This window comes from Oryctolagus cuniculus, chromosome 2 (assembly GCF_051225735.1).
Source record: "Oryctolagus cuniculus isolate XC-2025 breed Fujian yellow rabbit chromosome 2, ASM5122573v1, whole genome shotgun sequence".
NCBI classification, from domain to species: domain Eukaryota; kingdom Metazoa; phylum Chordata; class Mammalia; order Lagomorpha; family Leporidae; genus Oryctolagus; species Oryctolagus cuniculus.
The window spans coordinates 181,554,348-181,581,307 of record NC_142868.1 but is presented as its reverse complement, the minus strand read 5'-3'; the positions used below and the strand labels follow the sequence as shown (position 1 = coordinate 181,581,307).

The 26,960-nt window shown below is 61.2% G+C and overlaps 2 protein-coding genes and 1 long non-coding RNA gene across 8 annotated transcripts in view; 1 reads left to right on the top strand and 2 right to left on the bottom strand.

Annotated features, from left to right (window-relative positions):
- Nucleotides 1-493: 493 nt before the first annotated feature.
- LOC149128170 (uncharacterized) lies at nt 494-8,108 on the bottom strand. 5 transcript variants are annotated; one of them, XR_016229535.1, is made up of 3 exons: nt 6,323-6,458; nt 4,923-5,532; nt 494-2,810 (listed from the first exon to the last, which is right to left on the bottom strand). It is a non-coding gene; the product is annotated as an uncharacterized LOC149128170 (long non-coding RNA). The 5 variants fall into 5 exon arrangements; XR_016229537.1 differs by having other exon boundaries at nt 5,313-5,532; nt 6,323-6,456; XR_016229536.1 differs by lacking the exon at nt 494-2,810 and having other exon boundaries at nt 4,755-5,161; nt 5,313-5,532; nt 6,323-6,456.
- A 571-nt stretch (nt 8,109-8,679) lies between these two features.
- Nucleotides 8,680-20,266, top strand: GAREM2 (GRB2 associated regulator of MAPK1 subtype 2). Of its 2 annotated transcripts, XM_089326704.1 has the most exons (7): nt 8,680-8,935; nt 11,094-11,234; nt 15,311-15,441; nt 15,976-16,977; nt 17,588-17,757; nt 18,137-18,221; nt 18,969-20,266. In XM_089326704.1, exons 1-7 carry the CDS (start codon nt 8,824-8,826, stop codon nt 19,155-19,157), a joined length of 1,830 nt encoding a protein of 609 aa, XP_089182830.1. In that variant the 5' UTR covers nt 8,680-8,823; the 3' UTR covers nt 19,158-20,266. The 2 variants fall into 2 exon arrangements, with proteins under 2 accessions (XP_089182830.1, XP_069925444.1); XM_070069343.2 differs by having other exon boundaries at nt 18,137-20,266.
- Nucleotides 20,267-21,253: 987 nt separating this feature from the next.
- The window catches only part of HADHA (hydroxyacyl-CoA dehydrogenase trifunctional multienzyme complex subunit alpha), a 51,783-nt gene continuing 46,076 nt past the window's right edge, over nt 21,254-26,960 (bottom strand). The window contains exons 15-20 of the mRNA XM_002709814.6: nt 24,570-24,710; nt 23,831-23,899; nt 23,047-23,242; nt 22,421-22,535; nt 21,827-21,972; nt 21,254-21,740 (exon numbers count right to left, since the gene is read on the bottom strand). Coding sequence (XP_002709860.1) covers nt 21,595-21,740; nt 21,827-21,972; nt 22,421-22,535; nt 23,047-23,242; nt 23,831-23,899; nt 24,570-24,710 — 813 coding nt within the window. The 3' untranslated portion in view covers nt 21,254-21,594. The remainder of the gene's footprint in view (nt 21,741-21,826; nt 21,973-22,420; nt 22,536-23,046; nt 23,243-23,830; nt 23,900-24,569; nt 24,711-26,960) is intronic.

Sequence of the window (26,960 nt, the reverse complement as noted above, 5' to 3'; positions counted from 1 at the left end):
ATCTCCCTGCACCTGGGAATGCAACAGAAGATGACCTGAGAGCTTGGGCCCCTGCACCCACGTGGGAGACCCGGATGGAGTTCAGCCTATTTCAAAGGCAGAGTTATTGGGGTGTGGGATGGGGAGGGATGGATCTTCCACCTACTGACTCTCTCCCCAAATGGCTGCAACAGCTGGGTGTGGGCCAGGTTGAAGCCAGGAGTTTATCCAGGTCTCCCCAGTAGCTGGAGGGGACCAGGTACCCCAGCCATCTTCCACTGCTTTTCCAGGTGTGTTAGCAGGGAGCTGGATTGGAAGTGGAACAGCCAGGACTCGAATCAGTGATCATATGGGATGGGTGGTACCATAGGTCACTGCTTGAGCTGTTGTACCACAATGACAGCCTCACAAAACATAAAAATGCCTCTTTACTACATACAAATTACAAACAGAAGAACAGTGTCACTGTTTTTAAAAAGATTTCTATTTTATTTGAAAGGCAGAGTTACAGTGAAAGAGATCTCTCATTCTCTAGTTCACTCCCCAGGTGACCCCACAGCCAGGGCTGGGCCAGGCTGAAGCCAGGAGCATGGAACTCCATCCAGGCCTCCGGCATGGGTGGCAGGGGCCCAAGGACTTGGGCCGTCATCAGGCACATCATCAGGGAGCTGGATTGACAATGGACCTGAACTGGTACTCATATGGGATGCCAGTGTTGCAGGAGGTGGTTCACCCTGCCGTGCCACAATGCCAGCCCCCAAGGGATCACTTAGTATTCCACAGCCCAGACACAAACTTTAAAAAAAAAATCAGACTATGTATCCTCTGGTTGTTCCTTTCCTAATACATCCTTCATTAAAAAATATTTGAAAGGCAGAGTTAGAGGGAGGGAGGGAGGATCTTTCATCTGCTGGTTCACTCTTCAAATGGTCTCAGTGGCTCTGGCTGGGCCAGGTCAAAACTAGGAGCTCCAACCAGTCTCCCGCAGAGGTGGCAGGGACCCAAGCCCTTGGGCCATCTTCTACTACTTTCCCAGGTGCGTTAGCATGGAGCTGGATGGGAAGTGGAACAGCCAGGACTCAAATTGCCTCCCACTTGTGATGCCAGAGTTGTTGGGCGGGGCTCAACCCACTGCCCCACAGTGCTGGCCCCCTGACTCTTAAAAATATTTCATCTACTTGAAAGAGAGGGCCAGAGCAAAAGCGAGAACCTCCATCCATTGGTTAATTCCTCAAATGGCAGCAACAGCCAAGGCTGGGCCAGGCCAAAGCCAGGAGCCGAGAACCCCACTGGAGTCTCCCACATGGGTGGCCCAAGCACTTGAAGCATCATCTGCTCTCTCCCAGGGTGCATTAGCAGGAAGCTGGATTGGAAGTCGAGTGGTTGGGTCTCGAACGAGCATTCTGATATGGGACACAGGTGTTCCCGCCACTGGCTTAACCCACTGTACCACAAGGCCCGCCCCATATCCTTGACATAACACTATATGAGTTTCCCCGCATCATTACAATTTTTTTTATATCTGTCACGTCTAATGATTAGAAATGTATTCCATGGTATATTTGCTTGGACACGTCTAATGGCAGTGCGGATGCTCTTAGCTGCCCAGCCCCCAGATAAGTAGACACAAGTAGCACTATTTATAGTTACTGTTCATTAAAGTGTGTAGCAGGCACTGTGCTAAGTGCTCTGTGCACAGCCCACACTGAGTCCCTATTTTTATCCCCATTTTACAATGAGCTGTCAGTTTGCAGCCGCTGGCTAGAAAAGTAACAAAAAAAGGCCCTGACTCAGCACTTTCAACTTCGGTGCTGGGATTATTCCTGCCATGGTCAATTTCAAGCTGTCAACATAACTGTGAACTTAGGAAGGGACACACAGTAGCACAGCACCATACAGTTTATCTGCCATTCAGATATGAGGGTGAATAATCTCAAGAACCCAGGAAACAGTCCAGTGTAATAATCAAGCAATGTATTTGAATATCATGGTCCGGGCTGTGGCGTGGCAGGTGAGGTCACCGCCTGCAGTGCATATGGTGCCGGTTCAAATCCCGGCTGCTCCACTTCCAATCCAGCTCTCTGATATGGACTGGGAAAAGCTGTGGAGGATAGCCCAAGTGCTAGGGTCTCTGAATCCACGTGGGAGGCCCAGAAAAATCGCCAGGCTCCTGGCTTCAGATTGATTCCGCTCCGGCTGTTGAGGCCATTTGGGGAGTAAACCAGTGGATGGAAGATCTGTCTCTGTCTGTAACTCCCTTTCAAATACATAAATCTTTTTTCTTAAATCTCACTTAAACAAGTATTATGGTTGTTGGAATTATAAAGTTACAAGTTAATTCTATTCGTTTTCAACAATGGTTCAGTTTAATAATCCACTTGCAAAGTCCCCAGAACTGTGCGCAGGGGCTCTGCCACCACTAAGAAAAGGCCAAGTCACTCGCACAGCCACTGACTTAGGATGTCGTCCTCCCAGGCTCTGAGTCCCAGCGGAGACCCAAACACGAGCAGAGTTAAGGACGTCACGTGACTCGGCAGCTGCGGCAGGGGGAGGCGGGCACACTAGGGAGAGCCGGGTCTGTACGCAACGGGGATTTGTTTCAAAAGGGTGACAGCCAGGTTATGCAGACGCTGCAAGGCGAGGCCCCCCCGACATGCCCCCACCTCCAGTGGAGGGACATGCCCCAGACAAAACTCCAGCGGCTGAATCTGAGTCACCACCTTCCACTCCCAGTTGAGAGATCAGAAGACAGAGCAACAGGTTCGACTGCCCCGAGGGACTGTGGGAAACACTACAGGACAGATGATCTAGTTTCTTCTACAAGTTCATTGCTGTAATAGATGAAAAATGCATGAGTGCACTGGGACTTTAATTCAATAAGCACACAGTGTAGAAGACGACCGGGGAAACATGAGCACCGACTGTATTCCGCTGTTAGGACCGGGGCCACGCCCGGGGCACAGCAGGTGAAGCTGCACTTGCGATGCCAGCATCCCGTGTTCGGGCTTCGGTCTGAGTCCCAGCTGCTCTGTTTCTCATCCAGCTCCCTGCTTACGGCCTGGAAAAGCAGCGGGGCCCCTGCACCCATGTAGGAAACCTGGAAGAAGCTCCTGGCTTTTGTCTGGCCCAGCCCTGGCTGTTGCAGCCATCTGGGGAGTGAACCAGCAGATGGGGGAAAAAAAAAACCAACCCCCCCCTTCTCTCTCTAACTCTGCCTTACCAATAAATCTTTTATTTAAAAAAGGTTATATCCTAAATAAACAGAAAAATATGCTTAACTCTTTCAAATACATGTTAAAGAGAATAGAATGCCTTTTCCACAAATAGTGCTGTACAACTGGATAGCCACATGCAAAAGAATGCCTTTCGCTGGCGCCGCAACTCACTAGGCTAATCCTCCACCTGCGGTGCTGGCGCCCTGGGTTCTAGTCCTGGTTGGGGCGCTGGATTCTGTCCCGGTTGCTCCTCTTCCAGTCCAGCTCTCTGCTGTGGCCCGGGAGGGCAGTGGAGGATTGTCACTCCCCCTCTTCGTGGAGGAACGACACAGGATCCTGCGCTGTTCTTTTGTCTGCTCGGCCCTCCCCGGGTTTGCTGCTGGTTCTTCCCGGGTTGGCTACCGTCCCTTCCACCTCCGTGGAAGGGCGGTTCCCCCTGCCACCTTCCCCACTTCCGCGGGGGAGCGGCACACCTCCGGCCGGCTCTCTCGGGGGGCTGCACAGGTGTTCCTTCAGATAGATGTTCCTGGTGCATGTTGTCTCTCTCCTCCTTTATAGTCCTCTTCCACCAATCCCAACTCTGCTACCCACATGCCGAGTACGCTGCTCTCCTCCAATCAGGAGCAGCTCCTGCAGCTTGTCAAGTTGGTGAGAGGCAGCTGGGTAGAAGCTGTTTGCTCCTCTCCCAGCGCCATATTGTGGGAGAGCAGATGCATAGAATAAGTCTTAATTCCAGTAACTTAGTCTAGTCCGAGTTGCTCCCAGTTGCTCCCCACAGAGGATGGCCCAGGTCCTTGAGCCCTGTACCCGCATGGGAGACCAGGAGGAAGCACCTGGCTCCTGGCTTTGGATCGGCACAACACGCCAGCTGTAGCGGCCACTTGGGGGGTCAACCAATGGAAAAGGAAGACCTTTCTCTCTCTCACTGTCTAATTCTACCTGTCAAAAATAAATAAATAAAAATTTTAAAAGATTTATTTTATTTGAAAGGCAGAGTCAGGGGGAGGGAGAGAGAAAGGGGGGATCTGGTCCCCAAATGGCTACAACAGCTGGGCCAGGCCAAAGCCAGGAGCTTCATCCTGGTCTCCCACATCAGTGCAGGGGCCCAAGCACCTGAGCCATCCTCCACTGCCCTCTCAGGTACACTAGCAGGGAGCTGGACTGGAAGCAGTGCAGCCAGGACTCGAACTGGTGCCCATGTGGGATGGGGGCACCGCAGGCGGTGGCTTTATCCACTATGCCACAGTGTGGGCCTCAAAATAAATTGTTTAAAAAATTTTGAAGCCATGAAATACTGCTGGTAGAGTGTTACATGGAATAAAGACTTTGGAAAACAGCTGGGGAGTCCTTCAAAGGGTTAAACGTTTGACCTAGCAATTCCATCTGTAGGTAATGAAAATACAGTCACCCCAAAATTCATACAGGTAGCCGAAAACGTGCCATCAATCCAAATATCCACCAGCTGATGAACACAGGAATAAGTTAAGTGTATCTATATTACAGGACGCCATCTGGCAATGAGAAGTGAATTTCTGATACCTGCATGAACTCAAAGAAGTCACCTACACAAGAACACGTATTTTACTGCTTGTATGAGAATCAGCAAATTCATTGAGACAGGAATTAGAGGAGTGTTTGCTCAGGGCTGTTCATGGATCTGAGTTTTCCTCAAAGGGAGGAACACGCATGGAAACCAATGGCGATGGATGTCTGACACGCTGAACATACCAGCAACACAGACTCATACAACTGCACAGCATGGGAATAAAATCTCCAACTGCTACACAGGTCTGTGAGGCAGGGGCGTCAGCAGGTGCAGAGCAACCGGGCCAGCCACAGGTCGGCGCGTTGCTGAAGCTGTGAGACTGCATGTGGGGACCACAGTGCTACCAGTTCTTCGCTTCCCACCTTTCTGGCTGCCAGCGTGCCTGTTGGTACAGCGTTTGCATGGGAATCCTGGGCACCTACTGAAAGGAGAGGCCAACCTGGAGCCAGCAGAGAGGGAAGTGCGCAGCCGCCAACCACGCACAGCTGCGCTCCATTGTCAAGCTGCTTCCACCGGGACCACTGGCGGCAGGAACCCGAAAACCGGCCTGGTGATCAATTGATGGGACGCACCATCCCAGCCTCCACCTGCGGCCACCCCGTCCTGCTGGCTTGTTGGGAGGCAAAGAGGACATGTCGGATCCAGAGGTCATTCTTTCCGCAAGGCCGTGGGCTTCTTGAAACTAACTCCTTCCTCTTAGCAATTCTCACCTCCTGCGCGTTGGCTGTCCAGCGGCGGGCAGCCAGGGCCTGATTACATAACAGCTCGACTTCTATTTCCATTTAGAATTTTCTGCAATAGAAAATTACACACAGGGGCCGGAGGGCTGGTTTGAATCCTGCTTGATCTGCTTCTGACCCAGCTGCCCGCGAATGCGCCTGGGAAGCCAGCAGAAGCTGGCCCAAGTGCTTGGACTCCCGCCGTCCACATGGGAGACCTGGATGGAATTCCAGGCTCCAGCTGGGAGCACCTGCCGGCAGCATAGCCAACATCTCCCACAGGGCTGTGACACCCCCCCCCCCCAACCAGCAAGGGACTACCCTGGTTTGGGGCCAACCCTGTGTGAGGGAGCTCACAGTAGACCCCAGAGCTTCCCCTGCTCCCAGCCCTCTATGTGCTCACAGACCATCCGGGAGGGTCAAGGGTAGGCACGGCCTCCTCTGCCCAGCTCGCAGGCTGCTGTGCATGGCTGTCTGGCCTCTGGGCTGGACACCCTCCTCCTCCAGCAATCGTTGCAAGAGACACCCCAGTATTTCTGATTCTAAGTGAGGCTGAGTTTCAACTCCCAGGGCTCCTGAGCCTCAAGCAGATCAAAGCACCTGTGTGTCTGGGTATCTTCCTGGGGGTGATGCGGGGGGGCAGGGTCTGTAATCATCAAGCAGCCTTGGAGAGGCCTGGAACATTCTACATCAGCTGGCCCAGTTAGGAGGAGCTGCCTGATGCCTCACACCTGTGTTGATCCCAAGTTCAGCCCAAGGCCGGGGTCACCGGGTGTTAGAAGGAAACAGGGAGGGGGAACTGGGGCCGCCGGCTTTTCGTTACTTTAATGCAATAGCTGACTTAGAAGGTTTAGTTAGCTCACGGTTTGGGGGTTCAAGTCCAGGATCGGGTTGGTCCCCTTGCTTGGCTTCCAGCGAGGGTGGCAGAGCACACAGGGGAGTCAGAAGGTAGACAGAGCAGCTACACCCAACTCACCTTTTATAACCATCACTCTCGCGAGAACGACTTCTCTCCAAGGCACACCCCCGCTGCCCTGAGGGGCCCCACCTGTGATCACCGTGAACCTATCCAGCTCCCCCACCCCCTGTAGGAACCATTCACTGATGACTCCAGATTTAAAGTCTGCGTGAGTTCAGAAGCCAGATCCTGCTCCAACCATGGGACAGGATAGAGGCAGCGTTGCCAGGACTGGGTGTTAGGAGAACGATACGGGTCGGGACGGGGCGATGTCCCTCGCTGGGACAGATGAAAGTGGCCGAGGCTCAGGTGTGACTGTTAGAAGGGAAGGTCCCTGGGGTGCTCTGGTGGGGCAGGAGGGGCACAGCTGGCAGCAGGTGGGCAGCAGTCCACTGCAGGTGTAGCCCCGCCCCCTGGCTCGGTTGGGGTGGGTCTCACTCAGGAGAGACCCTGCAGGGTGGAGAGGGGGCTGAGGCAGGGCCCTCTTCCTTGCCTCCTTCAGCCTCGAGCCCCAACCCTTGCTTGGCCTCCTGCTCCTCATCGTTCTCTGTCTCTGCTTTATTAGTCTGACAGGTTCGGTGGCACGGAGAGAGGGGGAGAGATCTCCCATCTGCTGCTTCCCCCCCAAATGTCTGCAACAGGGGAAGCCAGGGGCCACCCGTTCCGGGTCTCCCACATGGGTGCAGGGGACAAGCACTTGGGTCATCTTCTGCTGCCTTCCCAGGCCATCAGCAGAGAGCTCGACGCAGGTGGGGCAGCCAGGACTCCAACCAGCACTCTAATATGGAATGCCAGTCCCTCCTTACTTTTTTTATAAAAAGCCCCCCCCCCCAAGATCTATCTATCTATTTGAAAGTCAGAGTTACACAGAGAGAGAATGAGAGGCAGAGAGAGAGAGAGAGAGAGAGAGAGAGAGAGAGAGGTCTTCCATCCGTTGGTTCACTCCCCAATTGGCCGCAATGGCTGGAGCTGTGTTGATCCGAAGCCAGGAGCTGAGCTGATCCGAAACCAGGAGCTTCTTCCGGGTCTCCCACGCGGGTGCAGGGGCCCAAGGACTTGGGCCATCTTCCACTGCTTTCCCAGGCCATAGCAGAGAGCTGGATGGGAAGTGGAACAGCCAGGACTCCAACCGTTGCCCATATGGGACGCCAGCATGGCAGGTGGTGGCTTTACCCGCTATGCCATAGCACCGGCCCCAAAGCTTTACTTTTTAAATTCACCCAAAAGGCAAAGCGACAGAGAACTTCTGTCAGCTGGCTCACTCCAGACATGCCGGGGAACTCAGTGTGGGTCTCCCACGCAGGCGCAGCGGCCCAAGGACATGAGCATCCCTGTCACCACCCAGGGCGCACAAAAGCAGGAAGCAGAGGCAGGATTCGAACCCGGCACTCTGAGATGGGCAGTGCGCACCCCTGTGGCTGCTTAACAATCACCCCCTCTTTTCCCGTCCTGCAGCTTCTCCTTCCCACTGCCCTGGGAAAGACCTCATTCCGACACCGCCCGTACAAGCCCCGAGCGCTCGAGCCGGGTCAGGGATGAAGGGCTGGGTGCGGCAGGCGGCCCGCGGGCCACAGCTCTGATTCCTTTCGGCGCCCCACTTTGACCCGCGGCCCCACGACCTCCTGCCGCCCGCGCGGGGTGCGCCTCCCGCCAGCCCTTCCCCTGGGGATCAGGGCAGACGCCACTCCCCCTGGAAGAGGGGGTGCGGTGTGCGTTGCTGGGTGCGGGTCACGGGACCGCGCAAGGACAGCCCGGGCTACCCGCAGAGGGCGCCGCACACGCGCCGCGGGACCGCGGCTTCCGGAAGGGATCCCCGAGGGGAGGCAGCGCGGGAAAGGAGGCGCGAGTTCCGAGGAGGGCGGGGATCCCGGAGCGCCCCGAGCCAGAGGACCCCGCACCCGCGGCGCGTCCAGCCTCACTTTCCCCATCCGCGCGCCGCGTGGGGCGGCCGGGGACGCGGGGGCCTGGCAGAGCTCCACCGGGCCGGGAATTCCTGGTGGGTCCCGGTTCGAGTCCTGATTGCTTCATGGCCTCGGCGGAATGGGATCGTGAATGTCCCAGAGGCGGCCGCCGCACCGGGGCCCGCCCGGGCGCGACGAGGACAGCGGGCCGGGCCCCTCCGCCCCGGCAGGCCCGCGCCCCAGGACCCGCGCCGCCGGCTGTCACCTGGGCGCTCGCGAGCGCCGCGGGCCGGCAGGGCGGGACTGGCGCGGCCGCGGGCGGGCGCCGCGGGGGTGGGGCGAGGGGCGGGCGCCGGGCCCGCGGGAGGCCGAGCACGTGACGCCGCGCCCGGCCGGGCTTCGGGGGAGCGCCGCGGCGGCCCCGGGAGGTGGCGGGCACGGGAGCCCGGCCGCGCGGGACTGGCCGTCGGGGCCCCGGGACGGCGGCCCCGGGCGCGCCCATGCCATGGAGAAGCTGGCGGCCGGGCTGGCCGGCCTGCGCTGGAGCATGGGCGCCTTCCCGCTGGACCTCATCGTCAGCCGCTGCCGCCTGCCCACGCTTGCCTGCCTCGGGCCAGGTACCGGGGCGCAGGGAGGGCCTGGGTCCCCGGGAAGCCGAGGATCCCGGGGCAGCTGAGGCGGAGCCGGGAGGAGCGGGCGGTCGCTGTCTCTCCGCTCCCCGCGCGGGCGCTGCGCGCCGCCGGGGGGAGACCCGGGGCCCAGGAGCGCAGGGTCCGCCTCCTGGGCCCAGCGGACCAGCGCAGGGTCAGAAACCGCGGACGGGGCTCGCAACAGAGTTCCCGGCGCAGCTGGAGCCCGCAGCGCAGCCGGGCCCCGCGCCCGCCCCGTCGGTGCACCCCTTCCCCGCCGCGCTGGGGCCCCCCGCCTCGGCCGCGCCCCCTCCATCCCTTTGTCTCCGCCTCTCACCTCCATCCTCCCGCACCCCTCGGGGCCTCGGGCTCTGCCGCCCCCCCACACTCGGCCACTTCGGGACCCTCCTCTCACTCAGCCTTCGCGTCCCAGGGAGCACCCTCGGGGCCCGGAGGCGCGCAGGCCACCTTCGGAGCGGCCGGAGCTAGCGGGTGCGGCGGCCGGGCGCGCCCCCCGGGACCCTGGCCCTCTTACGTCTCGTCCCACTTCTCCAAGGGACCGCTCTGCAGATGGGACCGTGCGTGGGGCCCGAGAGGGGACGCCCGGAGGCCGCAGGGATCGAGGGAACCGTTTGGGGGGAGGGGGGCTGCTGGCTGGGGGGAGGGGAGGGAGACGGGGCTGGCAGCCAGGCCGGGGGTTTTGTGTGCGAGAAGAATAGGGGTTTGGCCCGCGTTGGCACACTCGCTTCCCTGAATGCTAATGGGGCCCGCGGGCCGCAGGCTCCTCGCCTCTCGCCGGGGCCCGTAGCCCCTCCTCCAGCCCTGCAGCAAGGGTGGGCGCGGATGCGGGCGCAGGGCCGGTGGGCGCAGACTGTCTGGTCATCCTGCGGGGGTCCTGCAGCATGGTCGGCGAGTGAGCCTGAAGCTGCCTGCCTGTGAGTGGGATGAGCCACTTCCCACGCCCCGGCCTGGCCTCTCCACCTCCTGGAGGGGGGGGGGTCTTTGTGCCCAGCAGCCTCCGCAGGGGCTCCCTGGGCACCTGGGAGCACCCCTGCTGTGCCTGCTACTGTGGGGGGAGGGCATCCTTGCCGGACAAAAACTCCTGATTGAATGAATGCCTGTGCCCAGCCGTCTGTGGATGGCAGGACGTGGCTGTGGCCGTCGCCACCATGGGAACATGAGTGCCGCGTGGGAACCGCGTGCACCCCCGCATTGGGGGGACTCGGCGCCTGTGGCCTGGGTGACAGCCCCTGTCGGCGGCTGTTGTGGTTGGGGGGTTTCTGCTCAAGACCCATGGCTAATGCATGTGTCTGTGTGGCTGCAGCCTGTCCCTGCGGAGGGCTGTAGCAGGGGGTTGCGAGACAGAAGAGAGCTCCCTGTGCCCCAGGAGGTGAGGGGCAGGCTCTGGCCATACCCTGCACCCCCTACACAGTGGGAGCCAAACTCTCTCCCCTCCCTGCACCCCACGAAGAAACAGGACATGGAGCCCCCAGGCAGGGCAGGAAACCATTTCCCAGTTGCTTGGGTGGCAGGAATTTGATAAGTTCTGTCTGGGAAGAGTCACTGCTCGCCGCCGTCCACCGCTGCAGCCAGGAGACGCCCCTCGGCCTCCTGGAATCGCCGTTCCTCCTGCTCTCCTGGAAACCGTGGCTGGGCTTGGAGCCCCGGAGCCCGGCCCCTCCCAACACCTCAGTCCCAGTGCAGCTCCCCCCAGACCCGGCTCCCCCTGCAGCCGTGGGCCCTGTGACCTGGAGGGTGAAGAGCAGCTGGAGGGAGAGGGAGAGGCACGTCCCCGGGGTGGGCTTGGGCGTCAGGGGCTTCTCCTGTGAGCCCTGCGCTCTCCTGGCCCTGGTGACCCACAGCTGAGGATTCTGCTGTCGTCCTGAGCTCACTCCAGGGTCTCCTCTGTCACCCTGCTCCGTAGTCCTTCCCCGCCCCCCCAGCCCTCCACACCCTGCTCCCCAGGGGCCCGGGTCTGGCGGGCGGGGGGGGGGGGGGACAGGGGAGGGACTGTGGGGATGGCGCCAGGAGCCAGCCCTGAGGCCACAGCTGGCAGCCGCCTGTCCCTGGAGCACTGCTGATCTGGCCAGGGGTCGTGGAGGGGAGGCCCCTCCTGACCCTCCCTCTCCCTGTCCTCCTCCCCCAGGGGAGTACGCGGAGGGCGTCAGCGAGCGAGATGTCCTGCTCATCCACTCCTGTCGCCAGTGGACCACGGTGACAGCCCACACGCTGGAGGAGGGCCACTATGTCATCGGGCCCAAGATTGACATCCCTCTGCAGTACCCAGGTGGGAGGTGGGAGCCGTGGCGGGGGGGGGGGGGGCTGGTGACCCCCTTTCCCTGGAGCTGCGGGGGCAGCGTGGGCATGGTTGGTGGGGCTGGTGGTTTTGGGTAGGAGGCCAGCAATTCCCATGCTGCTCACTGGAGCCCTGGGGTGGCTCACGGTTTTACAAACGTTTGATTCACAGTTTGTCTCAGAAAAGATTTGACAGTAAGGATGAGAAAATATCCACACCCTCCAGTCGCCAGCAGTCAGACCTCACCCCTCGTTAGAGACCTTCAGTGCGCGCCTGGCGCGGCCTCATCCGCGTCCTTTTTTGCATAGAGTTTCATAGAGTGTCCAGCAGGGTGGTACCACTGGAGCCCACGGAAGCAGGGGTGCTCATGGCACAGGGGCTCGATTCCTGGCCCCCACAATTTTTGTGTCAAGCTCACTGTTTTCATTGGGTGACTTGATAAGTGAACGTTAAAATCTTAGACTTTGAAAGAGTCTGCTGGCCTGTTGTATATATGGTGTAGGTGTGAAGGCTCCTGCTCCCCAAGAGCGAAGGTATGCCCCCTGCTGCACCATGCCGGAACTGCAAGGCTGTTGACCCTGCGAGGCAGCCATGGCAGAGCGCCCCTATGTAAGCCCAGGACCCCACAGCGACTGGGTTCAGACACTGGGCTGAGCCTTCGCGTCTGGTCGTCCTCATAGCAGCCCTGGGAGAAGTCAAATCCTTGTAGCTCACAGGAAAACAGGCTCTGGGAGCTCCAGTTCTGGGTCGGCCACCAGGTGGCGCACTGCCTGTGCCCCTAGCGAGGACTGGGCCCCTTGTGGCTCTTGGTCTCCCCAGGTCTCCCCGAGCCAGTGGGACAGGCTGGGCCCCCCACCAAACCTCTGCTCTTTACCATGGCCCCAGGAAGTGGGCACCCCTACAGTCCTATGCACCATCAGAGAGGGGGCAGCTCTCCAGTGTCCCTGGGTCTGTGGTGGTCCTGCAGCCCTTGGGGGCTGCTTAGACTAGGAGTGGCCTGGCCAGAGGAGCGTGCTCAGGGAGGCACCCCCGACCGTCTTCCTGGGGCTAAGAAAAGCACACGTTGGGCCGGCGCCGCGGCTCACTAGGCTAATCCTCCGCCTTGCGGCGCCGGCAAACCGGGTTCTAGTCCTGATCGGGGCGCCGGATTCTGTCCCGGATGCCCCTCTTCCAGGCCAGCTCTCTGCTGTGGCCAGGGAGTGCAGTGGAGGATGGCCCAAGTGCTTGGGCCCTGCACCCCATGGGAGACCAGGAGAAGTACCTGGCTCCTGGCTTCGGATCAGCCCGATGTGTTGGCCGCAGCGCGCCGGCCGCGGCGGTCATTGGAGGGTGAACCAACAGCAAAAGGAAGACCTTTCTCTCTCTCTCTCTCTCACTCTCACTCTCTCACTCTCTCACTGTCCACTCTGCCTGTCAAAAACAAAAACAAAAAAACCAAAAACAAACAAACAAACAAAAACAAAAAAGAAGCACACGTTGGCAAAAGCCCCCGTGGAAATGTGACCGCAGGCATCCACCTCCACTGTGTCATTAAAACTGGGAAACCAAGGCACAGAATCTCTGGGGGACCCCGCCCCAGGGACCCCTAACCAGCTGCTTTCCTCATCACTGTCTGTGTCGAGTTGCAGCAGTGGGGTGACTGCAGGCCTGTGGGGTGTCACGGCCCAGGCCTTAACTTTCTCCTCCTGGTGGGGGGGCGGGAAGGTAGAGCCCTGGGTGGGGGAGGGGCTGGTGGGTTAAGGGGAGTCTCTGAGTGTAACGATTCCTCTTAATGAATTAATAATGGCCCTGGGCCGGCAGGGGAGCCGGCTGTGGACTGAGGAGAGAGCAAGGGGGGGAGGGGAGGGGCTGGGGGCGCTGCCTGGTGACTCCGGCCTAGGCCCATCTCTCCAGGAGTCAGGGACACCTGCTTCTCCCAGACAGCCAGTAATTTGCCTGAGGTCACACAGCTAACCAGCTGTTGGACTCCAAAGCCTGTGCTGTCACCCCAGCTGCGGGACAGACACCAGGTGGGGGGGGGGACACCAGACCTTGCTCCAGCAGGCAAAGTGCTTCAGGCTGGAAGGGGGACCAGGGGAACATGACTGTGTCCTGGGGGAGGGGGCGAGGACTGGGAGAAGGGGCTGGCCAGGGTAGGGTAGGTCCCTGGAGACACAGGGGACAGCCCAGGGGTCCCACCTAGCGGGAGGCAGGAGAGGAAGCCGTAGGGGGAGGAAGCGGCTGGCCGTGGCCGGAGCGTCTGTCCCGGGAGGTCTCCCTTCCTTCCTCCCAGCAGTAATGGCCACTGCTGGGCTCCGGGCTGTGGCTGAGGGGGTGGTGCTGGGTGCCATGGTTACATCGATCCTGCCTGCCACATCCTCCCCCCGGCTCCAGCCCTGACTTGGCTCCAAATCTCCCCACAGGGGCGGGGGTGGGGGGCAGCGGCCACTTCGCACTGCCTGGCTGCTTACAGCCGGAGTGCTGTGTGTGGACCCCGGCGGGGCGGGGGGAGGGCTACTCCCGGTCAGATGGCGGCAGACCTGCGGGGCCTGCTTCTTCACTCCCAGACCCCTGCTCCTTGCCTGGATCCCTCCGGTTTTACCCCTGCCGCCTGCTAGGACCGTGGCCTCATCCCAGGAGGGTCCCAGGCTGGTGACGGCAGGACCGGCGCCTGTTCTTCCCTGGTCTGTCTTGGTTTGTCCTTTCTGGTCCCACTCCTAGATGTTGGTGCCTCAGGCTCTGCCCTTGGCTCTCTGCTCTTCACAGCTGCATGAGGGCATCTCCATCTGGCTCTCTGGCTGCACTGCAGGGCTCCAGACACCCGTGTGTGTGTGTGTGTGTGTGTGTCTCAGGGAGCAGAAGGGTTAACAGCCTCTGCTCTTCCTCTTCCTGCCCCAGGAGCACCTTGGAGCCTGTCCCCCTCCCCCGGCCACCGCAGGGTTGCAGGGTTGCAGGTTTTCCCGGCCCCACAACGTGCTCTTTTTGGGTTTGGATCTTTGCCTGACGGCTCTGCATCGCCACGTGGGACGAGGCTGGGGGCCGAAGGACAGCCCCCTCCTTCCTCCCTTCACACCTGCCCTCACTCAGTCCCCCGGGTCTGAGGCGTCTCCCTGACTCCAAGTACCTGGCGGTCTGCTCCTGTTAGGCTCCTCCCTGGGACCTGGGGCTGGATGATTTGTCCGCTGGCCTCTGTTACCCTCCTAGAGTTCAGCCTGGATCATGGGATTTCCTCGCTGGAAACGCCCCTTCCAAAGGCGTGAAGTCCTGCGCCTTGGCACAGCATGCCCCGCCCTTTTGCAGCCCCTTGCTGTCTGCTCCACCTCCCTCTCTGCCTCCTACATGGGGCAGGCCGGTGCAGAGGCTGTCCCTCTGATGCCTGGGCGGTCCCAGCCTCTTGGTGCGCTTGTAGGTGGGCACACAAAAGGTACAGCCACGAGGGGAGCCAGTTTCATGCAGACGGGGATGTCCCAGCATGCACTGGGACCACTTCATTGAAGTCCACGTCTGCTGCTTGGGCAGGCCTCCCTCCTCTGCGGGAAGTGGCCTCACTCTGGGACAGTGGATGGGATGTTGGACCAGGGTAGAGCTCTGGGCTCAGGGCAGCTTTCCCGGGGCCTCTGTTCTGCCTGCCCGTTGAGTCGCCATGGACCAGCAGCCCAGAGCAGATGCCCAGGACGCCAGAACCAGGCAGGGACCAAGGACCTCTGGCCCTTAAGGACCCAGAGAGGCAGAGGACAGGCTGGGGACAAGCCGGGAGCCAGGCCGTCGGGCCCCATGGATGGCTGGGCAGAGGCCAGCTCTGCACCTGGGAGTGTGGGGCCAGTTGGCGCAGGGTTTCTTTGGGCAGGCCTCTGTTGGCCTCAGCACACCACTAGCTCTCCCTGGGTGCAGGCTGGGCGCTCGCCGCCGGGGATCTGTGCTCACCTCCTCACTGAGGCTGGGGTGCCCGTGCTGTGCAAAGCTGCCTCCTGTGCCCTGAGTTCCCGAGGGGTCGGCTGACATCAGAGCAGCGAGCAGGGGGGACCGTGGGGGTGTGAGGATGCAGGCGTGGCTCCCAGCAGCCTGTGCTGCTCCCCCTTCCCGGGCAGGCAAGTTCAAGCTCCTGGAGCAGGCCCGGGATGTGCGTGAGCCAGTGAGGTACTTCAGCAGCGTGGAGGAGGTGGCCAGCGTCTTCCCGGACCGCATCTTTGTGATGGAAGCCATCACCTTCAGCGTCAAGGTCAGCTTTTCCCATGCCCAGCACTGTGACCCCACACTGCCCCTTCCTAAGGGGCAAGGGACCAGGAGGGGGAGGGCTACGACCTGGCTTCCGGGGACCATCAACCACCTCCTGAAAATCCGGCGCAGGGGGCTCAGGGCCCAGGACTTCCGGTGAAAGGCAGAGCAGCAGGCGGATGTGCTGAGCCCAGGGGTCACGCCCCAACCTGGGGGCCTTTCAAGGGCACCCTAGCTGCTGCCCCAGTGGCTGCCCCCGTTTACAAACGCCTCTTTCCCGTTAGTTCCTCCGCTCTGGAGTCGCCTTGTTAGGGGGGTGAGCAGCATCACCGGCCACAGGGTAAAGCTCACGCAATTAGCTGCCGGGGGCAGCCCCAGGAGGCCACGTGGGTGTCCTAAGCTGCAGCGACGTGTTCGGGGTGTGGTCTCAGCCTGGGAGGGCCACGGAGCGCGGCTGCTGCCCCGTTCCATGCAGATGGCCCCGCAGGGCCGGCCGCGTGGCTTCGGCTGAGGCCCCACCCTGTCTCCGGGGTCCCAGGTGGTGTCTGGCGAGTTCAGCGAGGACAGCGAGGTGTACAACTTCACGCTGCACGCGGGCGACGAGCTCACCCTCATGGGCCAGGCGGAGATTCTGTGCGCCAAGAGCACCAAGGAGCGCTCGCGCTTCACCACGCTCCTGCGCAGGCTGGGCCGGGCCGGGGCGCTGGCGGGCGTGGGCAGCAGCGGTGGTGGTGGCGCGGGGACACGGCCCATCAAAGGCAAGATGCCCTGCCTCATCTGCATGAACCATCGCACCAACGAGAGCCTGAGCCTGCCCTTCCAGTGCCAGGGCCGTTTCAGCACGCGCAGCCCCCTGGAGCTGCAGATGCAGGAGGGCGAGCACACGGTGCGCGCCATTATCGAGCGCGTGCGGCTGCCGGTGAACGTGCTGGTGCCCAGCCGGCCGCCGCGCAACCCCTACGACCTTCACCCGGTGCGCGAGGGCCACTGCTACAAGCTGGTCAGCATCATCTCCAAGACCGTGGTGCTGGGGCTGGCGCTGCGCCGCGAAGGCCCGGCGCCGCTGCACTTCCTGCTGCTGACCGACACGCCGCGCTTCGCGCTGCCGCAGGGCCTGCTGGCGGGGGACCCGCGCGTCGAGCGCCTGGTGCGCGACAGCGCCTCCTACTGCCGCGAGCGCTTCGACCCGGACGAGTACTCCACGGCCGTGCGCGAGGCGCCCGCCGAGCTCGCCGACGACTGCGCCAGCCCGCGCCGCGCGCGCCTCTGCCTGCCCGCGCCCCCGCGCACGTCTCTGCCCGCTCGCGTCCCCGGTCCGCCCGCGCCCGCCGGCGATGGGGACCAGGAGTACGTGAGCCCGGACTGGGCTGGCGCGCCCGCGCCTGCGCCCGAGCCCACCGCGGCGCCCGCCGAGATCCCCTACGAGGAGCTGTGGGCGCACCAGGCGCCGCCCGGGCCCGACCTCATCTCCTTCGGAGCCTCCGGGCAGCCGCGTCGGGAGCTCGAGACGCCGCCGCCTGTGCCTCCCAAGTCCGAGGCGGTGAGTTTCCAGCCAGGGGAGGAGAGGGTGAAAGTGCGGCGACCCCCACGTGGTGGCCTGGGGCGGTGTGGGCGCAAAGGTGCCGCTGGGTCCTTGGCCCTGCAGGAGGCAGGATGAGCCTAGAACCTGTGACGCAGAGGTTTTACGGAGCAGGAGTCCTTGGCCATGACACGTGCCAGACTCTCCCTCCCTTGGGAGTCCCAGAGCACGGAGCTGTGCAAGTTCTACACTAAGGAAACCTGGCTAACCAGACTCTCCCGAACACATCTGCCCGCGGAGTGCAGGGGTCGCCTGTCCCGCTCCCAGCGGCCACACCGGGGTGCTCGCCTAGGGGGACTTCACAGGCCTCCCTCCCACTCCCCTTTTATTCCCAGTTCTGGGGGGGGCACTTCCCACTGCCCCTGATTGCTTCCACATTTCTCCCGGTGTGGGATGGGTTTCCAAGGCAACAGGAGGCCCTGTGTGTTGTGGGGGAAATAGGCCCAAGAGGCTAGGGCATTTGGGGAAGGGCAAAGCAGCTCTTGGCAAAGTGGGGCACAGAGTCAGCCCCCGACACCTGCTGTGCCCAGCTGCTTGGGACCGGGCCAAGGTCACGGCCCTCTGCTTGCAGGTGAAGGAGGAGTGCCGCCTGCTCAATGCCCCACCTGTGCCTCCCCGCGGTGGCAGCGGCAGCGGCCACCTCTCGGGCAGCCCCCCGGTGCCCCCTCGCTTCCCCAAGCTGCAGCCCAGCCATTCACCCAGCTCCAGCCTCTCCTTCTACTCTGCTGGCGTCCAGGATGGGTGAGTCCCTTCCTCTCTCCACCCTGGTTCTCCCGAGGGGGACCGAGGCACGGCAGGATGCGGTGGGGTGGGGCCAGGGCTCAGGACGAGCTGGGCTTCGGGCCTGGGAGGGTCCGAGGGCAGTGCAGCCCAGGGCCACTCCGCACTGTCCCACCTCAGCCGCTTGCTTTCTTAAATGGGACGCAGGGAGTGCTGCCCTGGTTCCCTCCAGGCTGGGAGTCTGCTGTGGAGAGCCTGTCCCTTGCTGTTTGCAAACATTTAGTTTTCTCTGTTTTTTTTTTGACCTGGGTTGGGGAAGCTGGCAGGAAGGAACGGGGGGTGGGTGGGTGAGCGCCCCTGGGACTGACACAGGCCTGTGTGGGCCTGTCTGTGCCCACAGGGCGGGTTCCCGCAGTGGCAGTGGCTCTCCGTCGCCGGACGCCTACTCCCTGTATTGCTACCCGTGCACCTGGGGAGACTGCAAGGTGGGCGAGACCTCTAGCCGCCCGCCCCCAGGGCCCCTGCCCTCCACCACACAGCCCAGCCAGGCCTCCCGGACCCCAGCGGAGCCGCTGAGCAGCCGAGCTGCCTCCCTCTTGGGGGCGGATGCCACCGGCAAGAGCTTCCATGGCTGCCCGCCTCTCTTCAAGCCCGCTCATCCCCAGAAACGCTTTGCTCCGTTTGGAGCTCTCAACCCATTCTCGGGTCCTCCCTACCCCTCGGGCCCTTCAGCGGCCGCCTCTTCCGGGCCGCCCACCACCTCCTTGGGCCCCCTGGCTACCTCCAGCACTGCCTATTCTCCAGGCCCAGTCTCCCCAGGCCAGGCCTATGCAGCTGCTCCGCCCCCCTCCTGCCCCACCTCCTCCTCCTCCTCTGAGTGGCAGGAGCCCCCCCTGGAGCCTGTGGATCCCTTTGAGCTGGGGCAGGGCAGTTCTCCAGAGCCCGAGCTGCTGCGCTGTGCGGAGCCCCGGGCAGCGGGGGCTCCCGGGCCTGGACCCTGCCTCTCACCACTCGGCGCCCTCAAGGCCTTCGAGCCTGAAGGGTTGGTGCTGCGGCAGGCCCCCACCCCGCTGTCACCTGCCACTACTCTGCCGGGGCCCGAGGCAGGGGGAGCCCGGCTCTTTCTCGGCCAAGGGCGCCCGGGCAGTCCCCGGGATGGAGCCGTGGCCTTGGGAAGCCGGGACGCCTCCTCGTGGCAGCCCCCCGCCGACCTGTCCGCGCTCTCCCTGGAGGAGGTGTCTCGCAGCCTGCGGTTCATCGGGCTCTCGGAGGACGTGGTGAGCTTCTTCGCCCGGGAGCGCATTGATGGGAGCATCTTTGTGCAGCTCAGCGAGGACATCCTGGCGGACGACTTCCACCTCACCAAGCTGCAGGTCAAGAAGGTCATGCAGTTCATCAAGGGCTGGCGGCCCAAGATCTGAACCGGCCGCCGTGGCCGCACAGCCTGGGCGCGCCTGTGCCAAGACTGCGTGACCCAGGGGCCTCCCTGCCTCGAGTGTGCAGAATACGTGGGCAGGGGACGGGAAGCGCTGGGCATTGGCTCTGATGCCCACAGGGGCTCCCCTTCCCACGCCCACACAGGCCTCCTCCGCGGCCTTGCACTTCTCTAGCACCATAGGTTCGGGTTAGACAGGGAGGAGGACCGTGCATTAGGTTAAGCACAAATCCCCCAAGTGCCCTCTCTCCCTTGTGCTCTGATGGCATCTGGTCTAAAAGTGCCCCCGAGTCAGGGCTGCTGATTTCTGTCTCTCTGGGACCCTCCCCATGCCCTGCAGCCCTGCCTCGATTTAAGTGCCTGGGCCTGAGTGCAGGTGACTTAAGTCCAAGCCTGTGCCATGGTGCCGGGAGCCTCCACCTCTGGTTCTGGCTCTGCGATGGGACAGCTCTGGAAGAGCACAGCTCTGGCGCAGGCCTGTCTAGCCAGGGAGACCTCTGTAGCTCCCCGGATTCTGCACAGACCTCACTGCACCCCTCCGCCCATCCCTGTCTCCAGAGACTGCCCCAGCAAGAGCAGGTCCATTTCAAGTCTAGAACTGACAGGTGGCCAGTCGCCCCCACTCGTACTGGTCTCCTGCCCGCTGTTGTTTGACTCCCCTGGTTTTCTGGCACTGGCACAGCAGGGTATGGTTGGGACAGGAAGTTCGGTGGCTTGGGTGAACCCTGCCTCTCCCCTCCTCCTCTGGAGCTCAGTCCTGTACTGGGTCGCACGCATTGGGGCGGGTCATTGTGCCCTTGAATCGCAGGCATGGTGACCTGCTTGGCACCCAGCGCTGCTCCCTGTGCACAAGCCCCACACCGTGCACACACCAGCTGCTGCTCGTGCCGAGCGCCAGGGCCCAGAGCTCCCTGCCTCCTCCTCGGGCCTCCCTAGTCTTCCTAGATATTTATTTCCTTCAGTTTTAAGCCACGCAGGTGCCCATGCCCCATGCAGGCGGTGGTGAAGGGAGATGGGGCATGGGAGCTGGTTTTCTTGCAGACTGTTCAATGAATCCTCAAGGACTAGTCAAATAAATGCCAGCCTGCTGACGGAGGGTGCAGGTGCCGTTCTGGGGGTCAGCTGCTTGCTTGCTGAGGGCCGTGGGGCTCAATGGGCACTGCATATGTGTTCTGAAGCCGAGGACTTGGGAGTCACGTGGGTGGGCACAGGGCTCATTCACGTTCCTGGAGGCAGCGGGAAGCAGACTTCATTCCCTCTGCCCTGGAGGAACCTTCCAACTCCCACTGATGTGTCACAGTGAGTCCCACCTACCTGGTATCACTGAATGCAAAGACCCAGATGTCAAAGTTCAGTGCCACCCACCAGGGCCAGACCCTCGGAGGTAGAAGCCTGTTAATGGCCTTGGTGTTGAAGATCAGTTCTCTGCCTTTTACTCATCCAAAAACCTCAACTCGGCAATGACTGGCTTCCTAGTCACCGGCAGTGCTCGGTGGAGCCCACACTAAGCTCCCTGTCTGCTGGGCCCAGGGCAACACGAAGAACTGTGCTAACCGTGAAGGGCGCTGAATTAGGATTCCGCACACACCCAGTACTCAGTGTGGGTCCCTCTGCCAGGCCCGGCCGGGAGCTCCAGTGCTGTTTACCCAGCCGGCGCACTGTTCTGCCAGAACACGAGCAGGAACTTTCCACACGGGTGGGGGGAGGCCACAGCAGAGCGCAGGTGGCGTGGACTGCGTCACTGCCCGCGCTGCCTCCCTCCCTGCGAGGGCATCGTCCACCTTCCACCTCCGGGGCAGTGCAAACAGCACCCCGAGGAACACAGTGGGTACTCGTTCAGCATCCTGGTGCGCCAGCCGCTTCCACTTCTGCGCTCTGGCTACCCCGGGCCGCCTCCCCAGGCTACGCTGGCCCAGCTGATGTGAAGATCAGGTTTCAGTGTTGAATCAGGCACAGCAGGTCCCCTTCTCGCATGACAGCTGCCTAGAACCCTCCCAGCACAGGGCTTCCCTCCAGCTTGCTTCCAGAAGGAGGGGCTCGGACCAGAGGGCAGCGACAAGGAAAAGGAACAAGCAGACAGGCTTAGGTTGTCAGGCTTTATTGTTAGCCCGTGTCTGGCTGGGTGCAGAACTGCCCCCGCCATCTTGGCTACCATGGGCCTCCTGGGAGAATGGGCGGCAAAGACGGCTCCAGACGGCTCTCAGCAGCCACTTCGGGCCCTGGGGCTTACAAATGGGGCACAGTGGGTCCCACCTTCCAGCGTGAAGTACAAACTCCGTCACAGTCAGACTTCAGCAGGAAGGAGATGTGGTCACAGCTGAAGGCACTTTGATAAGAGCAAGCCCACGTCGCAGCGCGTCCTCCTGGTCCTGGGCTAACGCTACAGTGCTCGTGGGGAAGCAGCCTGCCGGCAGCGGGCCCGCTCATGGGTAGAACTTCTTGCCGGGGCTGTTGGCATGGTCGATGAGCAGCTGGCACGGGGTGAACTGCTTGCCGTAGGCAGCCTCGTACTTGCGCAGCCGGTCTACTACCTTCTGAGCTCCGTACAGGTCCACAAAGCGGAAGGGCCCTGGATGGAGAAAGGCGACCCAGTTGAAGGTGAAGACAACACGGGCTCCAGGATGACACAAGCCCCTCCCAGCCCGCAGGACCAACCTCCAAGACAAGGTGGGAAGCCCAGCCCGAAGACGGCACCAATGTCCCCCTCTGCGGGGGTGGCCAGGATCCCTTCCTGCAGGCACATGACTGCCTCGTTCACAAACCTCGTCACCAGGCGGTACTGGATGTCCTCGTCGGAGGAGCTGTGAACCGGAAGACGGATGAGCGAGAGGGAGAGGGGGCAAGCAGGAGCCAGTGCACAGTGGGAAGTGAGGGGGGTGCTGGGTGCTGCACAGAGGTGCAGGCCGGGGGCCCCGCCTGTCCGCTGGGCAAAGGGGAGCGTCGCTTGCCCTGATTCACATGGAACGGAGTCCCTAGATCAGTTTTCTCTTGACCTCAGCAATGTCAAGTGCTTACAAGTGAGAATACAGGTCTCCACGGGGAAGGGGCCCTGCCACTGCTCTGGGGACCCCCCAGGGGGAAGGCTGGAGCCAGGGGGCCCACGGGAGGCTCCCAGCTTGCAGAGCCCTGGGCCAGCCTGGGAACACTCCCTTCAGGGGTGTGAAAGTCCGGGACAGGGACAGGGACAGCGCCGCTCCGGACCTCCAGAAGTGGCTGCTTCCGTGCCACGAGCCACTCAACAGGACTTACACCTCAGGCCTGGCGGGCAGCTTCAGACCTGCCAGAATACTGTCCATGTCAGAGTTCAAATTCTTGTCTTTTGAACCCTCCTGATAGATGTAAAAACCTTTCCCAGACTTGCGACCTGAAAAACAAGAAATGACGGCGTTACTGCTCCATTTTCTCAGAGCCCTGGTCCAAGAATTCTCGTCTCTGCTGCTTGGCCATGCAGCGCCGGCCTCCGGTCTGAAGCTGGCGTGGGTGTGTCGCTCACTCCAGCAGCGATTCAGGCTCCGTCAGAAGAGCGAGCAGGGATGGAGCGTGGGGACCCGTGTGTCTGGAGGAAGGACCACTGGACAAGTTTTAACGTTCACACAGACAAGCCAGGAGGGCCAGGGCCTAGCGCTGGTGTTGCTGTTCTGCCCAGAGAAAGCCACGTGTCTGTGTGCCTCCACCGTGTGCACGGCACCACGAGGTTTCACTGTCTCCCCATAGGAGGCCAGACAGCACGGTGAGATCCGTCCTCGGGCATAACCCGTCCCCCACCCAGATAGTTCTTGTGAACTCACGTGAAATTCCCCATGGCCAGACTCCCCATGCGCCCCCTGACTCTGGGGGGCGGGAGACCTCTTGGAAGGTCCCCCGAGCTCACTCACCCAGGAAGCCCTTGGCCACCATCTGCTGCAGCAGCTCCAGGCTCCCGCCTCCAAACCGCTCCCCAAAGGCCTTGCCTAGGTCTTCGGCCACGTGTTTCGCCACATCCACGCCGACTTCATCTGCCAGCGTGGCAGCACCCACGGGAAAGCCGAAGCTTGTGGTCAAGGAATCCAGCTTCTTGGGGCCAACTCCTTCCTGCACAGGAAGTGAAGGCGGGATCTCAGGGGAAGGTCATCCCAGAGCCCCCACCAAGTCCCTCAGGGCAGATCCTGACACAACCTTTGCGAAACCCACTTCCCTTCTGGGTGCCGCGCGGCCAGGTCACCGTCCCGGACAGCACAAAGAGGTCTGGGGCCGTGGGTGGGAAGTCTGAACCTGGAATCTGTCACACTTTAGAGATTGGTAGAGCAGACCAAATGACGCACTGCCTTTTTGTCTACACGTCTAATGTCAGTAGGGAGGTCCCACGGCAGATGGGCAGAGCCCCGGGACCTGCGTGTGCGTAAGTGCCTGCCGGGGCACGCCCTGGACGGCCACGGGAGACGCGGCACGCAGCAGCAGCACAGGCAGCACGGTGGACCCACAGGCTCTGCTGTGGAAGGTCCACGCCCAGCCGCGAAGCCGGCAGAGGGTGGCGGGAGGCCTCTGGCTCGTGGAGCAGTGAGGAAGCTGAGTGTGGGGTGAGCCCCGGCTTCCCACTGCCACGCGGCGAGGAAGTGGCAGGGGCTGGTGCGTGAGAGGGACGCGCGTTCCTCATCCCCCCACACGGCAGGGCGCTCCTACCTGGAGGATTCGTATGACTTCGGACATCATGGGGGCGAGACACCTGGTGGTGTAGAAGCCAGGTCCATCCTGCAAGGGAGAGGACGGGAGCTACTGCCCATCGCCGCTCCTCCTCCCCGCTCCCGAATCCAAAACCAGCCTCACTGCCCCAGGTGTCATCTCAAAATTTAAGGTGATTTAGAAATCTCAATCTGAAGTCTTAAAACTAAACCGAGGAGGCCAGTGTTGTGGTGCAGGGGGTTAGGCTGCGGTCTGCGACACCAGCATCCCGTGTGGGAGTGGTTTGAGTTCCTGACGCTCCATTCCCAATCCAGCACCTGGGAAAGTGGCGGAAGACGGCCCAAGTGCTTGGGCCCCTGCACCCATGTGGGAGACCCGGATGAAGCTCCTGGCGCCTGGCTCTGGCCTGGCACAGCCCCTCCTGCTGCAGCCATTTGGAGAGTGAACTAGGAGATGGAAGTTCTAACTCTGCCTTTTAAATCTCAAAAACCAAAAACCCAAACCCCAAACAGCGGGGAGGCCCTCCCAGGGGTGGCCTGCTGCACCCTGTCATTCCTTGGTCATCTTCAAGGCTCCGCACACCTGACACTGCCCACCCCTGCCTCCTCTCAGGGGTGCAGTCAATTGCACTGTCCATCCTGGACACAGCCGAGGGAAAGCACCCAGGAGAGCGGGGGTGTTTGCCCCAGAATGAGCACAGCCAGGCCTGGAGTTGCCTGCCAGACACACAGCCCCTCACCTTGACCACCACGATGACCTTGCCCTGCTTGAGGCCCACTGCCACCGCGGAAGCAGTGGTGTCCTTGGAGGTCTTCTGGGTGGTGATGATCTCCAGCAGCTGCATCTTGTCCACGGGGGAGAAGTAGTGCATGCCGATCACCTGGGGGGACGGGACGAGGCCGGCAGACTGAGCGCTGAGCAGTCCCCTCCTACGGCCCCTCCCGCTGGGGGACACCGAGAAAGGTGGGTGCATCCAGAACAGGCAGTCAAGTGGCTTGGCCTCATGTGCTTACAGAGAGTGTATGGGGATCCCCCCCTCTTAATTACTTCCGGGACATTTGGTCCCTCTACCCACAGTCAGTGCCAAAACCACAGCCCAGGCCAAACAAGGTCTGTCGGGGATGAGCGAGCGAAGGCCCCACTGCGTAACCGCCTGCTGGTTCAGGTGACAGGTCCACGTTTGCAGGGAGGACAAGCGGAAGGAGTAGGTCGGACTTTGCCTCCAGTAGGCCCTTCTGGTGAACTGGATGCAGGCTGAGGTTTGAGAAGCTCCTCAGTAAGCAGAACGGCCAGAGCCGTCTAGGCCATTCACCTGGCACTGTGCTTTCTCCCGCACCTCAGCTACAGGGCGCAGCTGGGACCATCCACCTGCTCCTTAGTCATTTGTGCCACATTCCTTTCCCTACTCCATTGTAACCCTGAACCAGTCAGTCTATCAAGGTTAAAATCAGCAGCTCACGGTCTGTTGTTCAGGGGCAGCAGGGACTCCATCCCAGGTCTGTGTCCGAAGCCCGACCACTGACTACTACATAACACGACACATTTGTCCCTTAGTATCTGCCTGAGGCTCACTGGTTCCGGGACCCATGGGTACCAAAATCCCCATTCAAGTCCCTCCTATAAAACGGTGCAGTATTTCACATAATCCTCGCTGGGCCTCCTGCATACTTTAGGTCATCTCCAGATTGTGGGGAGCAATCCGGACTAGACTGTTACTCGAATTAAGACTTATTCTATGCATCTGCTCTCCCACAATATGGCGTTGGGAGAGAAGTAAACAGCTTCCGCACAGCTGCCTCCAGTTCAACTGATAAACTGTAGGACTTGCTCCTGATTGGAGGAGAGCAGCGTACTCGGCGTGTGGGCAGCCGAGTTGGGATTGGCGGAGAAGGACTATAAAGGAGGAGAGAGACGGCATGCACCAGGAACATCTATGGGGAACATCTAAGGGAACCCGTGCAGCCCCCGAAAGAGCCGGCCGGCGGTGTGCCGCTCCCCTGCGGAAGTGGGGAATGCGGCCAGGGGGAACTGCCCTTCCACGGAGGTGGAAGGGATAGTAGCCAACCCGGGAAGAACCAGCAGCAAACCCGGGGAGGGCCGAGCAGACGAAAGAACAGCGCAGGGTCCTGTGTTGCTCCTCCACGAAGAGGGGGAGCGACATAATGGTGCCGTGACTCGGATAGGAAACCTGACTCGGATAGGAAACCTAGCACGGATAGGAAACTTAGGACGGATATGAAACTTAGGAGGGAAGAAACGGGAAGAAACGGGAAGAACTAGGGAAAATATCGGAGAGAGAAACTAGCAAACAGTCTAGGGAAAATATCGGAGAGACTAGCAAACAGCCTAGGGAAAAGCCGGACGAAAAAGGAGCCGGAAGAAGCTATTGAAAGCCTAGGCATAGATTCGGATACGGACTACGGGGGGAAGCTGGGAGAAATCTCTAAGGTCGAAAGCGAAAGTGAAAGCTAGAACAAACAGACTCGGACGCGGACTGTGGGGAGAGGCCAGGAGAAATGAGGGAGGAGTATTGTTGGAGGAAAGCTTGGGGAAACATACCGGGTAGAGAAAAATGTTAGGGAAATTGAAGCCGCAGGGGGCAGGCCAAGGCGGAAACGGAAGCCACTTTGGGGTTCTCAAGTTAGCCCGGGAATGGGGGGCGAAAAGTTGAAACCAGAAGCTGAAACGTGAGCCAGGTTGGGATCCGTCTGATTAGCCCGGGGAGCAAAGGACGGGAAGCCAAACCGTGGGGCGGAGACGTACGCTGGGTTGAATTCGCCAGGCTAGCCCGGGGAACTTAGATTGAATGCTAGTGGCGGACACGCAAGCTACGCTGTGTTACTCGCGGAAGCCGCCGCGTGCAGAGAGAGCACGGGGCGTGAATAGATAGGGAACGCTGGCGTAGGCCGTGGTTCAGACGCGAAAGGGTTAAGCGTGGAGACCGCGGAGCGCGCAAAGCCGAGCCGCGCAAAGCCGGGAAGCTGCGCAGATGAGAGAGGCGCGCGGGCTGAAGCGGCGCAGAGCCGGGAACCCGCCGGCGGGGCGAGGTGCCGGGAAGCTGCGGGGATAAGAGAAACAGAAGTTTGGAAGTGAAGTAAAAGAGAAATGGGAATGCTGGAAGATAGAAGTG

Coding starts and splice junctions, on each gene's coding strand:
- GAREM2 (XM_070069343.2), top strand. CDS start 8,824: ATGGAGAAGCTGGCGGCCGGGCTGGCCGGCCTGCGCTGGAGCATGGGC. Junction 11,235..15,310: donor CATCCCTCTGCAGTACCCAG/GTGGGAGGTGGG, acceptor CTTCCCGGGCAG/GCAAGTTCAAGCTCCTGGAG. Junction 16,978..17,587: donor TGCCTCCCAAGTCCGAGGCG/GTGAGTTTCCAG, acceptor CTCTGCTTGCAG/GTGAAGGAGGAGTGCCGCCT.